Genomic DNA, 15,823 nt, shown 5'->3' on the forward strand with positions numbered 1-15,823 from the left:
CCGCTCCGTGATTAATATACCAACACAAGATACTTGACGACGGAGAGAGGGAATTATCAGGTGAGAGCGCCAAGCCTTTACGACTATATAGCACTGGGAAGGGGTCAGGATAAGGATTTGGGATGGGACGGTGGGAAAGGAATGGTACCCAACCACTTGTGTGGATGGTCGGGGATTGAACGCCGACCTGCATGAAGCGTAGCACTTGATTATATTTAGAACAAGTAATGCCAGCAATGCTTGCATTACTTATAAGAGTGATTCCTGAGGGCACTAGAGCCGACTTTCCAGCGTGTGTGTGGACATTATTATTATATAAGGCTGCGCCCCGCGGCCCTCACCGATCATGTCAGTAATTGTTAAAGTTATTTATGTAGTAAATGTTGAAGTTGCATCAGCAGGTCAGCCTTGGCCTGCACGTTGTGATACACCACTTGTCACTTAAAACTTTACACCATGCTAAGAGGAAATACCTATTTGATATCTGCTTGATATCCAGAGATACAATAGATACCCACAGATACCCTTTCTAAATAATAGAAAGCATCAATATACATAAACACATCAACATGTGTCATTTACCATTAATAATACCTAAAGCAACCATTGTCCAACCAACTAAAAGGAACCAAAAAAATATTTATATTATTCATTTTATAAAGACCACGAGAATGAACACAACAACTAAGCCTAAACTCTCCTAGGCTTAGTATAGCACAAAAATATTATAAATTAGTATGCGGCTTTCAGTAGGCCTAAAATTGCTTTTGTGGCATACTGGTGGCACAAAAGTGAATTTGTCGAGGTACAACAGTCACTATTGTACTGTGTAACTGAGTACCTTCACTCCCAGCACGGTGGTGACTGAGTACCTTCACTCTCAGAATGAGTGGTGACTGAGTACCTTCACTCTCAGCATGAGTGGTGACTTAGTACCTTCACTCCCAGCACGAGTGGTGACTGAGTACCTTCACTCCCAGCATGAGTGACGACTGAGTACCTTCACTCCCAGCACGAGTGGTGACTGAGTACCTTCACTCCCAGCACGAGTGGTGACTTAGTACCTTCACTCCCAGCACGAGTGGTGACTGAGTACCTTCACTCCCAGCATGAGTGACGACTGAGTACCTTCACTTCCAGCACGAGTGGTGACTTAGTACCTTCACTCCCAGCACGAGTGGTGACTGAGTACCTTCACTCCCAGCACGAGTGGTGACTTAGTACCTTCACTCCCAGCACGAGTGGTGACTGAGTACCTTCACTCCCAGCACGAGTGGTGACTGAGTACCTTCACTCCCAGCACGAGTGGTGACTGAGTACCTTCACTCCCAGCATGAGTGACGACTGAGTACCTTCACTCCCAGCACGAGTGGTGACTGAGTACCTTCACTCCCAGCATGAGTGGTGACTTAGTACCTTCACTCTCAGCATGAGTGGTGACTTAGTACCTTCACTCTCAGCATGAGTGGTGACTTAGTACCTTCACTCCCAGCACGAGTGGTGACTGAGTACCTTCACTCTCAGCACGAGTGGTGACTGAGTACCTTCACTCCCAGCATGAGTGGTGACTGAGTACCTTCACTCCCAGCACGAGTGGTGACTGAGTACCTTCACTCTCAGCACGAGTGGTGACTGAGTACCTTCACTCTCAGCATGAGTGGTGACTGAGTACCTTCACTCCCAGCATGAGTGGTGACTGAGTACCTTCACTCCCAGCATGAGTGGTGACTGAGTACCTTCACTCCCAGCATGAGTGGTGACTGAGTACCTTCACTCTCAGCACGAGTGGTGACTTAGTACCTTCACTCTCAGCATGAGTGGTGACTGAGTACCTTCACTCTCAGCATGAGTGGTGACTGAGTACCTTCACTCCCAGCATGAGTGGTGACTGAGTACCTTCACTCTCAGCATGAGTGGTGACTGAGTGCCTTCACTCCCAGCATGAGTGGTGACTGAGTACCTTCACTCTCAGCATGAGTGGTGACTTAGTACCTTCACTCCTAGCACGAGTGGTGACTGAGTACCTTCACTCCCAGCATGAGTGGTGACTGAGTACCTTCACTCTCAGCATGAGTGGTGACTTAGTACCTTCACTCCTAGCATGAGTGATGACTGAGTACCTTCACTCCCAGCATGAGTGGTGACTTAGTACCTTCACTCTCAGCATGAGTGGTGACTGAGTACCTTCACTCCCAGCATGAGTGGTGACTGAGTACCTTCACTCCCAGCACGAGTGGTGACTTAGTACCTTCACTCCTAGCATGAGTGGTGACTGAGTACCTTCACTCCCAGCATGAGTGGTGACTTAGTACCTTCACTCTCAGCATGAGTGGTGACTGAGTACCTTCACTCCCAGCATGAGTGGTGACTGAGTACCTTCACTCCCAGCATGAGTGGTGACTGAGTACCTTCACTCCCAGCATGAGTGGTGACTGAGTGACCAAGGAAGACATGGTCACTCACCAGAGTGACGAGTAACAACACTGTCACTCACCAGAGTGACGAGTAACAACACTGTCACTCACCAGAGTGACGAGTAACAACACTGTCACTCACCAGAGTGACGAGTAACAACACTGTCACTCACCAGAGTGACGAGTAACAACACTGTCACTCACCAGAGTGACGAGTAACAACACTGTCACTCACCAGAGTGACGAGTAACAACACTGTCACTCACCAGAGTGACGAGTAACAACACTGTCACTCACCAGAGTGACGAGTAACAACACTGTCACTCACCAGAGTGACGAGTAACAACACTGTCACTCACCAGAGTGACGAGTAACAACACTGTCACTCACCAGAGTGACGAGTAACAACACTGTCACTCACCAGAGTGACGAGTAACAACACTGTCACTCACCAGAGTGACGAGTAACAACACTGTCACTCACCAGAGTGACGAGTAACAACACTGTCACTCACCAGAGTGACGAGTAACAACACTGTCACTCACCAGAGTGACGAGTAACAACACTGTCACTCACCAGAGTGACGAGTAACAACACTGTCACTCACCAGAGTGACGAGTAACAACACTCTGGACCATCAGAGAACATCACAATGACACAAGAATAATGACGGTCTTGTTGCCCCGCCGTCAGCCAGCACACTGGGGGAATTTACATGTTATTTATTATTGGTGTCGTGCTAATGGATATTTGTAGGTGGGTAGGCTGGCTGGCTGGCTGGCTGGCTGGCTGGCTGGCTGGCTGGCTGGCTGGCAGGCTGGCTGGCTGGCAGGCTGGCTGGCTGGCAGGCTGGCTGGCTGGCTGGCTGGCAGCCAGCCTGCCTGGCTGGCTGGCTGGCTGGCTGGCTGGCTGGCTGGCTGGCTGGCTGGCTGGCTGGCTGGCTGGCTGGCTGGCTGGCAGGCTGGCTGGCAGGCTGGCTGGCTGGCAGGCTGGCAGGCAGGCTGGCAGGCAGGCAGGCAGGCAGGCTGGCAGGCAGGCTGGCAGGCAGGCAGGCAGGCAGGCAGGCAGGCAGGCAGGCAGGCAGGCAGGCAGGCAGGCAGGCTACCCCTTCTCCCCAGCACCCCTTAGAGAACCCCCAGGGACCCCCCACCCCGAACCCCCCAGTGACCCCAGTGACCCCAGGGAGCACCTACCCGGTCAGCTGAGTCACCTGAAGCTCTGGGCCTTACCTGTGGTGAAGAAAAACAAACACCAATTAACACCACCACAATAATATAATATATTATATATATATATATATATATATATATATATATATATATATATATATATATATATATATATATATATATATATATATATATATATATATGAGGAAAGGTAGGAGATGAAAAGATTAAAGTATTCGGTGAGAATCCACAAGGTCTTCTCTGAACACTATTTATTTTCTTCTTCGAGGATGTGGGTCCCTTTAATTAAACCAGTGGTGGTACCCCGAAATATATATATATATATATATATATATATATATATATATATATATATATATATATATATATATATATATATATATATATATATATATATATAACGCCTGACATTATATATGTATTGAGCGTACAATGAGAGGGAGAGGGAATGGACCATTACGCCCAGGGCGGTGTTGAAGCCTAAAAGGGCTTCTAAAGGCTTCTAACAGCTTCTAAAGACTCCTAAAGACTTCTAAAAAGCTCCTAAAGACTTCTAAAAGGCTTCTAAGGGCTTCTAGAAGTTTCTAAAGGCTTCTAAAAGCTTTTAAAGGATTCTAAATGCTTTTAAAGGTTTTTAAAGACTTCTTAATCCTAGAAAAGTCTTCTCTAGCGCTCTAGAGCAAGTCTTACGTCTGGTACATATGCCCATGATGTGCGTATTGTTATTGTTAGTTAGTTGTCATACTGTAGACAAGTCAATGTGGGGAGGGGCAGAGAGGGTAGGCAAGGGGAGGGGAGGGTAGGGGAAAGGAGGGTAGGGGAAGGGAGGGTAGGCAAGGGGAGGGGAGGGTAGGGGAATGGAGGGTAGGCTAGGGTAGGGGAGGGTAGGAGAGAGGGGGACGGGCATTGGCCGAGTGGGCAATGAGCCAAATGACCTCAAGTAAACGACCAACGGTACAGCCTCACCCCCCCCCCCCTTCCCTCCCCCCCCCCGGACACAAGCCCCCCCTCATCCCCCTCCCCCCCCCCCCCAACCCCCACCACATACACACGCCCCCCCTCTCCCTAACATGGTGTCAGCCTGCAGCTTCCTCAAGGCATCCACCATGAGCTGGTTTCCAGCTCATGACCACATGAACTGGTTTCCAGGATCGATATCCTCCTCGGCCCGGTCTCCGGCCAGGCCTCTTAGTTGACTGTCTGGTCAACCAGGCTGTTGATTGTGCGCCTTGGAATCACCACAAGATACGACGCCTCACCTAACCATCACAGCCCGTTTGATCAGGTTCAATTCGAATTTTTGATTGCTGCTTATTCCGGGGATCAACGCCCCCCGCGGCCCTGTCACTGACCATGCATGTATCCTGGTTGGTGGTCTCGTTAATGATCACAGCCTGAAGGATGGATGACAGCTTCCTTGATCACGGATACTTCCAAGGTGTTTGTAAAGTTCTCCTCTGAACACTGTAAGAGGCCGGCCAGTTATACCATCTTGTGTTATAGCAGACACTCCCAGGAAGCTGTCGGAGTGAACACTCACACACATGACCTCTTGCAGGTGTGTGACACATCTTCCATTCACCTGGCCTGTATGGGTCTCGAACCCTGGACCCCGGGGAACCGTCAACCATAGACGGCAAATCTTTTATGCCACAGATTTGTTTTGATTTTTTCACATATTCGTACATTAAAATATTGATTGTAACCCATATATATATGTGCTTGAGCCTACAGTTTAGTCTTGTGTATGACCCTGGTTGGTCATACGTCGACCAGGAGGCCTGGTCGACGACCGGGCCGCGGGGACACTAAGCCCCGGAAGCACCTCACGGTAGCCTCAAGGTACGGTAGACCCTCTGTCCTGCGTGACAGTCAATACCAACACTGTCCTCACTTTAATAAGACGTAATCTAAGTACTCTGATTAGGCAAAATTGTAATTCATTTTGTCAATATAGATGTTAATAATAATAATAACACATTTGTTTTCAGTCAGTAAAAAATAGAATAAAAAAATAAAGAACTTTAGACCATACTTTTACAAACCGCCATGAACTAGGGACATGATGATTACAAATACATGTTACTCAGACCACAGCCTAATCGAAGATCAGACGAGCTGGGCCAACAGACCTCTGCAACCAATCTCAAATCCCAGAGGAAGAAAATTCAGAACATTCGGTTTTAATGACAAACTGATTTATTAACTGGGCACGAATACCCCAAGACCTGGCAGAACTATCTTGGGAACAACTAAATGATGCACACCTAAACCACTGCTTAAGAGAAAATAAGCACAGCAGCACTAGAAATATGTAGAAGGCACACATATACCACTAAGAAAAAGAAAAAAGGAAAAAAAGATGTTAACTGGAAGGAGAACGACACTCCCTCTAGGCGAAGAAAACAAATGGCAGAACATGTGAAACTCTCCTCTCTATCCCAACAACGACGAGGACGGCTGTGTAGGGACGTGGGAATGCTGGGAGCCAAGCTGCACGAACCCTTCCCTGCCCAGGAGAGGCAAACACAGCAAAAGGCCAACTGTAGCCTCTGTTTAACGCAACAGTAAAATGTGTACTTGGATGAAAAAACGATTCTTCGCGGCAGGGGATCGTATTCCAGGGACCATAGGATTAAGGACTTGCCCGAAACGCTACGCGTACTAGTGGCTGTACATGAATGTAACGACTCTTGTATATATCTCAAAAAAAAAAAAAAAAAAAAAAAAAAAAAAAAAAAAAGTGAAATTGAAAAGAATCCGAAATACTTTTTCTCCTGTGTAAAAACAAGAAAAAAAACATCACCCATCACTGGGCCCTGCGCCAGGGTGATGAAACTTTCACAGATAACAACAAAGAAATGTGTGAAATACTGAGACTTCTTATCTTGAGATGATTTCGGGGCTTATTAATGTCCCCGCGGCCCGGTCCTCGACCAGGGCTCCACCAGGAAGCAGCCCGTGACAGCTGACTAACACCCAGGTACCTATTTTACTGCTAGGTAACAGGGGCATAGGGTGAAAGAAACTCTACCCACGGTTTCTCGCCGGCGCCTGGGATCGACCCCAGGCCCACAGGATCACAAGTCCAGCGTGCTGTCCGCTCGGCCGACCGGTTACCTGGTTGATGCCTGGTTGATGGGGTTCTGGGAGTTCTTCTACTCCCCAAGCCCGGCCCGAGGCCAGGCTCGACTTGTGAGAGTTTGGTCCACCAGGCTGTTGCTTGGAGCGGCCCGCAGGGCCACGTACCCACCACAGCCCGGCTGATCCGGAACTTCTCTTAGAAAACCGTCCAGTTTTCTCTTGAAGATGTCCACGGTTGTTCCGGCAATATTTCTTATGCTCGCTGGGAGGACGTTGAACAACCGCGGACCCCTGATGTTTATACAGTGCTCTCTGATTGTGCCTATGACACCTCTGCTCTTCACAGGTTCAATCTTGCATTTTCTTCCAGATCGTTCACTCCAGTACGTTGTTATTTTACTGTGTAGATTTGGGACCTGACCCTCCAGTATTTTCCAGGTGTATATTATTTGGTATCTCTCTCGTCTCCTTTCTAGAGAGTACATTTGGAGAGCTTTGAGACGATCCCAATAATTTAGGTGTTTTATCTCGTCTATGCGTGCCGTATATGTTCTCTGTATTCCCTCTATTTCAGCAATCTCTCCTGCTCTGAAGGGGGAAGTGAGTACTGAGCAGTACTCGAGACGGGACAGCACAAGTGACTTGAAGAGTACAACCATTGTGATGGGATCCCTGGATTTGAAAGTTCTCGTAATCCATCCGATCATTTTTCTGGCTGACGCGATATTTGCTTGGTTATGCTCCCTAAACGTTAGATCGTCGGACATCATTATTCCCAAATCCTTGACATGCTGTTTTCCTACTATGGGAAGATTCGATTGTGTTTTGTACCCTGTATTATGTTTCAGATCCTCATTTTTGCCGTACCTGAGTACCTGAAATTTATCACTGTTAAACATCATGTTATTTTCTGCTGCCCAATCAAAAACTTTGTTGACATCTGCTTGTAGTTTTTCAATGTCTTCAGCAGAGGTAATTTTCATGCTGATTTTTGTGTCATCTGCAAAGGACGACACGAAGCTGTGGCGTGTATTTTTGTCTATATATTTTTGTCTATTTTTGTATATTTTTTTGTCGGTTCCCTACTTCAGTACGATTCTGTCTTCAGTAAACCTCTGATCACATTGATGATGATCCAAATGAATTCTTCATGAATGTAACATCAACATTGAACCATATATCAGATGTCACACTAACCTCACTGGACTCTGAAGTAGCCATAGACAGCATGCCCATGGACCTGACGCGTGGAACTCTATATTCATCAAGAAATGAAAACATCACTATCACAGGCAAGCCCTTCCTCGCATACAAAGATCCAAGTTCGTTAATCCAGCCGCCAACCCCCCCCCCCCCCCGCTGTTTATGAGTGCAAAACAGTTTACACACGACTCACAACTGCTGACGTCCGAACACTTCCGGAACAAGAGCTTCACTGACGACTGGTGTTCGAATCACAACGCTGTAAATGCTTCACCCACGTACTACAAATACCAATAATCGCCAACAGAACCTAAACACCTAACATAACCTATGCCTAACTATACATAGAATTTTTATGTATAATAATATTAATTTATATATGAGAACTAATTTATATACGAGAACAACCCAATTTTTAATACACAATATGTTCAAATTGCTGAATGCGTGTAGGAGAGGACGGCCGCTGTTTTAACCAGCCTAGTGTGATGATGGGTTGCACAGGCCTTAAACATCTTTTGGAGACGGAAGCAAGATACTAGCGTCATCCCTGACACACTTAAAACAGCAGAGATCGCGCCACTTCACAAAGGAGGTACTAAAGCAGATACCAAACAAATTATAGACCAATAATGTTAACTTCACACATCATAAAAATCAATGAGTGCTAAGATGTAAGATCACAAATCACCTGGAATCACACTTCATTGGCTCAATTCTTCCATGTCTTTCACTCCAGTACGTTGTTATTTTACTGTGTAGATTTGGGACCTGGCCCTCCAGTATCTTCCATGTGTATATTATTTGGTATCTCTCTCGTCTCCTTCCTAGAGAGTACATTTGGAGGGCTTTGAGACGATCCCAATAATTTAGGTGTTTTATCTCGTCTATGCGTGCCGTATATGTTCTCTGTATTCCCTCTATTTCAGCAATCTCTCCTGCTCTGAAGGGGGAAGTGAGTACTGAGCAGTACTCAAGACGGGACAACACAAGTGACTTGAAGAGTACAACCATTGTGATAGGATCCCTGGATTAGATGGGGTCCCTGGATTAGATGGGGTCCCTGGATTAGATGGGGTCCCTGGATTAGATGGGGTCCCAGGATTAGATAGGACCCCCCCCCCCCCCAACAACCCTGGAAACACAAACCGAAGCTGTCTCTATTTTCCGCTTGTTACAACTTGTAATAAAGTTGTTACATCTTGGTTTAACGTGTTTATGACGTATTAGAACGTTGTTACAACTTGTTATATTGGTTGTTATAACTGGTTAGGAGGTGTTAAAACTTGTTCGAACGTTGTACCAACGTCGTAGTTTTGGTGTGTGTTTTGCGGGAACCAGACCCCACCATTTAGCGTCCCCCCCCCCTTCCCCCCCACAACAACGTGGCCAGTCGGCGCGACAGCCTCTAATGAGGAAACTTTATAATTAACAATTCCACAAAGATTTTCAGTGGTGTAAAGTTGGATAGAGCCGTGCCAGGGAGCCTGGCACTGCTACCGTGGCTGGTATTGGCTGTGTGGCCTCTGACACACTAAGTGACCTGGCGGCTGAGTGGACAGCGCTCGGAATTCGTAATCCGAGGGTCCGGAGGATCGAACCCCGGCGGAAACAAATGGGTAGTTTTTTTCACCCTGATGCCCCCTGTTCACCTAGCAGTAAATAGGTACCTGGGAGTTAGACAGCTGCTACGGGCTGCTTCCTGGGGATGTGTAACTAAAAGGAGGCCTAGTTGAGGACCGGGCCACGGAGACGCTAAGCCCCGGAGATAGGCAAGTCTTAAGATAACCACAAGAAGATAACCTCCCTCCCCTTAACCCCGCCCTCCCCCTCATTTTCCCCTCTAGGTACCCCCAGCACCTCTACCTAGGGCAGTAGAGCCGTGGAGCCTGGGCCCCGGGACCGGGCTCGGGGGAGCAAGAACAACTCTTGAAACCCTCCCCAGGTACACCTCTCCAAGGCGGCACCGTCGACCACGGTAATCCACCTAAGGATTACCTCAACCTACCCACAAGTTGGGTAATATAATCCTGATTTATCAGAGTCAACTACACCAGCGGGACCTGGAGATACCTGGAGTGTGTTTCGAGAGTTGTTCTACTGGCGGAGCCCGGCCTGGCGACCAAGCCTCGACCCCGGGCCATGATATATTCCCCACCATGCTCTCGTAAACCAGGGACCAGGGGCCCCGTCATGACAAATCTGGCTTCTTGTATGTCAGGACACGACCCCCACGACTTGTTCCTCCCCCCCCCCACCAAGGGACATCCACACCCCCCTCCCCCCCACCCAGGGACTTCCACGCTCCCCTTCCCCCCACCCAGGGACATCCACGCCCCCCTCCCCCCACCAAGGGACATCCACGCTCCCCTTCCCCCCACCCAGGGACTTCCACGCCCCCCTCAACCCACCCAGGGACATCAACGCCCCCCACCCAGGGACTTCCACGCCCCCTCCCCCCACCCAGGGACTTCCACGCCCCCTCCCCCCACCCAGGGACTTCCACGCCCCCTCCCCCCACCCAGGGACTTCCACGCCCCCTCCCCCCACCCAGGGACTTCCACGCCCCCTCCCCCCACCCAGGGACTTCCACGCCCCCCCTCCCCCCACCCAGGGACATCCACGCCCCCCTCCCCCCACCCAGGGACTTCCACGCCCCCCTTCCCCCCACCCAGGGACATCCACGCCCCCCTCCCCCCACCAAGGGACATCCACACCCCCCTCCCCCCACCCAGGGACTTCCACGCCCCCCTCCCCCCACCCAGGGACATCCACGCCCCCCCTCCCCAACCCAGGGACATCCACGCCCCCCTCCCCCACCCAGGGACATCAACGCCCCCCCACCCAGGGACATCAACGCCCCCCACCCAGGGACTTCCACGCCCCCCTCCCCCCACCCAGGGACTTCCGCGCCCCCCTCCCCCCACCCAGGGACATCCACGCCCCCTCCCCCCACCCAGGGACTTCCACGCCCCCTCCCCCCACCCAGGGACTTCCACGCCCCCCTCCCCCCACCCAGGGACTTCCACGCCCCCCTCCCCCCACCCAGGGACTTCCACGCCCCCCTCCCCCCACCCAGGGACTTCTACGCCCCCCTCCCCCCACCCAGGGACATCCACGCCCCCCTCCCCCCACCCAGGGACATCCACGCCCCCCTCCCTCACCCAGGGACTTCCACGCCCCCCTCCCCCCACCCAGGGACTTCCACGCCCCCCTCCCCCCACCCAGGGACTTCTACGCCCCCCTCCCCCCACCCAGGGACATCCACGCCCCCCTTCCCCCACCCAGGGACATCCACGCCCCCCACCCAGGGACTTCCACGCCCCCCTCCCCCCACCCAGGGACTTCTACGCCCCCCTCCCCCCACCCAGGGACTTCCACGCCCCCCTCCCCCCACCCAGGGACTTCCACGCCCCCCTCCCCCCACCCAGGGACATCCACGCCCCCCTCCCCCCACCCAGGGACATCCACGCCCCCCTCCCCCCACCCAGGGACATCCACGCCCCCCCTCCCCCCACCCAGGGACTTCCACGCCCCCCTCCCCCCACCCAGGGACTTCCACGCCCCCCTCCCCCCACCCAGGGACTTCCACGCCCCCCTCCCCCCACCCAGGGACTTCCACGCCCCCCTCCCCCCACCCAGGGACTTCCACGCCCCCCTCCCCCCACCCAGGGACTTCCACGCCCCCCTCCCCCCACCCAGGGACTTCCACGCCCCCCTCCCCCCACCCAGGGACTTCCACGCCCCCCTCCCCCCACCCAGGGACTTCCACGCCCCCCTCCCCCCACCCAGGGACTTCCACGCCCCCCTCCCCCCACCCAGGGACTTCCACGCCCCCCTCCCCCCACCCAGGGACTTCCACGCCCCCCTCCCCCCACCCAGGGACTTCCACGCCCCCCTCCCCCCACCCAGGGACTTCCACGCCCCCCTCCCCCCACCCAGGGACTTCCACGCCCCCCTCCCCCCACCCAGGGACTTCCACGCCCCCCTCCCCCCACCCAGGGACTTCCACGCCCCCCTCCCCCCTCCCCCCACCCAGGGACTTCCACGCCCCCCTCCCCCCACCCAGGGACATCCACGCCCCCCTCCCCTAAGCCCCTATAACTACTGGGAACTCGTAAACAAGACCAACCAAGAGCCACGAGAGCAACCAAGAAAGACCACATTGTTTGTTTACTAACAAACAACGGTAAGACTTGGTCGTAACTGGCGCCCCTGGAGCTACTAGACAGCCCCTGGGACTACTGGACAGCCCCTGGGACTACTGGACAGCCCCTGGGACTACTGGACAGCCCCTGGGACTACTGGACAGCCCCTGGGACTACTGGACAGCCCCTGGGACTACTGGACAGCCCCTGGGACTACTGGACAGCCCCTGGGACTACTGGACAGCCCCTGGGACTACTGGACAGCCCCTGGGACTACTGGACAGCCCCTGGGACTACTGGACAGCCCCTGGGACTACTGGACAGCCCCTGGGACTACTGGACAGCCCCTGGGACTACTGGACAGTCCCTGGGACTACTGGACAGCCCCTGGGACTACTGGACAGCCCCTGGGACTACTGGACAGCCCCTGGGACTACTGGACAGCCCCTGGGACTACTGGACAGCCCCTGGGACTACTGGACAGTCCCTGGGACTACTGGACAGCCCGTAGGGACTACTGGACAGCCCGTAGGGACTACTGGACAGCCCGTAGGGACTACTGGACAGCCCCTGGGACTACTGGACAGCCCCTGGGACTACTGGACAGCCCCTGGGACTACTGGACAGCCCCTGGGACTACTGGACAGCCCCTGGGACTACTGGACAGCCCCTGGGACTACTGGACAGCCCCTGGGACTACTGGACAGCCCCTGGGACTACTGGACAGCTCCTGGGACTACTGGACAGCCCGTGGGACTACTGGACAGCCCCTGGGACTACTAGACAGCCCCTGGGACTACTGGACAGCCCGTGGGACTACTGGACAGCTCCTGGGACTACTGGACAGCTCCTGGGACTACTGGACAGCTCCTGGGACTACTGGACAGCCCCTGGGACTACTGGACAGCCCCTGGGACTACTGGACAGCCCCTGGGACTACTGGACAGCCCCTGGGACTACTGGACAGCCCCTAGGGACTGTGCTTGCTCACACCTGAGCTTGCACAAGCACCTGTGCTCATGCAAGACAATCAGACCCCGTCTCCCTTCCTAGAGTCTGCAACATCACTCCTTCAAACTTAACTCCAGCGCAACGCCTTATGCAACTCCCCGCCCCCTCACCCCCCTCCATATTGCAAGGTAACCCCCCCCCCCAACCTCTCACTAGCTCTGCCAGCTCACCCTCTAACCATCCTAAACTACTCTTACTCTCACTCATCAACTCATAAACTACTCTTTCTCTCACTCACCAACTCATAAACTACTCTTTCTCTCACTCACCAACTCAAACTACTCTTTCTCTCACTCACCAACTCATAAACTACTCTCTCTCTCACTCACCAACTCATAAACTACTCTTACTCTCACTCATCAACTCATAAACAAGCTACTCTTTCTGAGAGCTGAGAGAACTATTAGAGTACTCCGCAGGGCTCTTGAACCCCCCTCGAAGCTACTGAAGGTAAACAAATCCACAAGGGCCGTGACGCGGATTCGAACCTACGTCCGAGAGTATCCCAGACGCTGCCTTAATCGCCTGAGCTACGACATGGTCAAAAGAACCATGTCGTCTCATTTGATGCATCTATTGATGTTTGTGTCTATTCAAGGTAGACACACAAGGTAGGTAGACCTCCACTACCAAGAGGTCTTCAGTGACTTCAGAGTGTTGTACACCCGGGCAGAAGAGGGACTGAAGACGAGTGCGAGAATGATGTTTGACCAGGTACCGGTTATGTGTACTGCTCAGGAGGTACTCTTGGCATTGTACACTAATATCTATAGTTTGTAACTTGCTGTGTGGCGTGTCGTTGAGCACTACACACACACACACACACACACACACACACACACACACACACACAGTCACATAAGGAGGAAGACAACAGTGAAGGAACAGGTGATGAAACTTAGGGTGGGCGAGGACAGGTACACAGAGAATGACAAAGAGGTGTGTGAAGAACTCAACAAAAGGTTCCAGGAGGTCTTTACAATAGAACAGGGAGATGTCGCGGCGCTAGAAGAGGTGGCAGCAAACCAGGTGACCTTGGATAGGTTCGAAATTACAAGAGATGAGGTCAAGAAGCACCTATTGGAGCTGGATGTGAGAAAAGCTGTTGGGCCGGATAGAATCTCGCCATGGGTATTGAAAGAGTGTGCAGGAGCACTTTGCCTACCACTCTCCATAGTGTATAGTAGGTCACTGGAAACGGGGGACCTACCAGAAATATGGAAGACTGCTAATGTAGTACCAATATACAAAAAGGGTGACAGACAAGAGGCACTGAACTACAGGCCAGTGTCCTTAACTTGTATACCATGCAAGGTGATGGAGAAGATTGTGAGAAAAAACCTAGTAACACATCTGGAGAGAAGAGACTTCGTGACAACCCATCAACATGGGTTCAGGGAGGGTAAATCTTGCCTTACAGGATTGATAGAATTCTACGATCAGGTGACAAAGATTAAACAAGAAAGAGAAGGGTGGGCGGACTGCATTTTTTTGGACTGTCGGAAAGCCTTTGACACAGTACCCCATAAAAGGTTGATGCATAAGCTAGAGAAACAGGCAGGAGTAACTGGTAGGGCGCTCCAGTGGATAAGGGAGTACCTAAACAATAGGAAGCAGAGAGTTACAGTGAGGGGTGAGACCTCAGACTGGCGTGAAGTCACCAGTGGAGTCCCACAGGGCTCTGTACTTGGACCTATCCTGTTTTTGATATACGTAAATGATCTCCCAGAGGGTATAGACTCATTCCTCTCAATGTTTGCTGACGACGCCAAAATTATGAGAAGGATTAAGACAGAGGACAGCTTGAGGCTTCAAGAAGACCTGGACAAGCTGCAGGAATGGTCGAACAAATGGCTGTTAGAGTTTAATCCAAGCAAATGTAATGTAATGAAGATAGGGGTAGGAAGCAGGAGACCAGATACAAGGTATCACTTGGGAGATGAAATACTTCAAGAGTCCGAGAGAGAGAAAGACCTGGGGGTTGATATCACGCCAGACCTGTCCCCTGATGCTCACATCAAGAGGATAACAGCAGCAGCATATGCCAGGTTGGCTAACATAAGAACGGCCTTTAGAAACTTGTGTAAGGAATCTTTCAGAACATTATATACCACATATGTCAGACCAATCCTGGAGTATGCGGCACCAGCATGGAGTCCATATCTAGTCAAGCATAAGACTAAAATGGAAAAGGTTCAAAGGCTTGCCACCAGACTAGTACCCGAGCTGAGAGGTATGAGCTACGAGGAGAGACTACGGGAATTAAACCTCACTTCGTTGGAAGACAGAAGAGTTAGGGGGGACATGATCACCACATTCAAGATCCTCAAGGGAATTGACAGGGTTGATAAAGACAGGCTGTTTAACACAAGGGGCACACGCACTAGGGGACACAGGTGGAAACTGAGTGCCCAAATGAGCCACAGAGACGTTAGAAAGAACTTTTTCAATGTCAGAGTAGTTAACAGGTGGAATGCATTAGGCAGTGATGTGGCGGAGGCTGACTCCATACACAGTTTATAATGTAGATATGATAGAGCCCAGTAGGCTCAGGAACCTGTACACCTGTTGATTGACAGTTGAGAGGCGGGACCAAAGAGCCAGAGCTCAACCCCCGCAAGCACAACTAGGTGAGTACAACTAGGTGAGTACAGACTTGGTGGGACACGAACAAGGGGACACAGGTGGAGACTGAGTACCCACATGAGCCACAGAGACGTTAGAAAGAACTTTTTCAGTGTGGGAGTAGTTAACAGGTGGAATGCATTAGGCA

The 15,823-nt window shown here is 51.7% G+C and overlaps 1 protein-coding gene across 1 annotated transcript in view; it reads left to right on the forward strand.

The window, feature by feature from the left end:
- The first annotated feature begins 346 nt into the window (after positions 1–346).
- The window catches only part of LOC138372695 (serine/arginine repetitive matrix protein 2-like), a 75,101-nt gene continuing 59,624 nt past the window's right edge, over positions 347–15,823 (forward strand). Inside the window, exons 1-2 of the mRNA XM_069338203.1 lie at positions 347–401; positions 7,873–8,010. Of these exons, the coding sequence (XP_069194304.1) occupies positions 347–401; positions 7,873–8,010 (193 nt within the window). The remainder of the gene's footprint in view (positions 402–7,872; positions 8,011–15,823) is intronic.

This window comes from Procambarus clarkii, chromosome 39 (assembly GCF_040958095.1).
Source record: "Procambarus clarkii isolate CNS0578487 chromosome 39, FALCON_Pclarkii_2.0, whole genome shotgun sequence".
Classification (NCBI taxonomy): domain Eukaryota; kingdom Metazoa; phylum Arthropoda; class Malacostraca; order Decapoda; family Cambaridae; genus Procambarus; species Procambarus clarkii.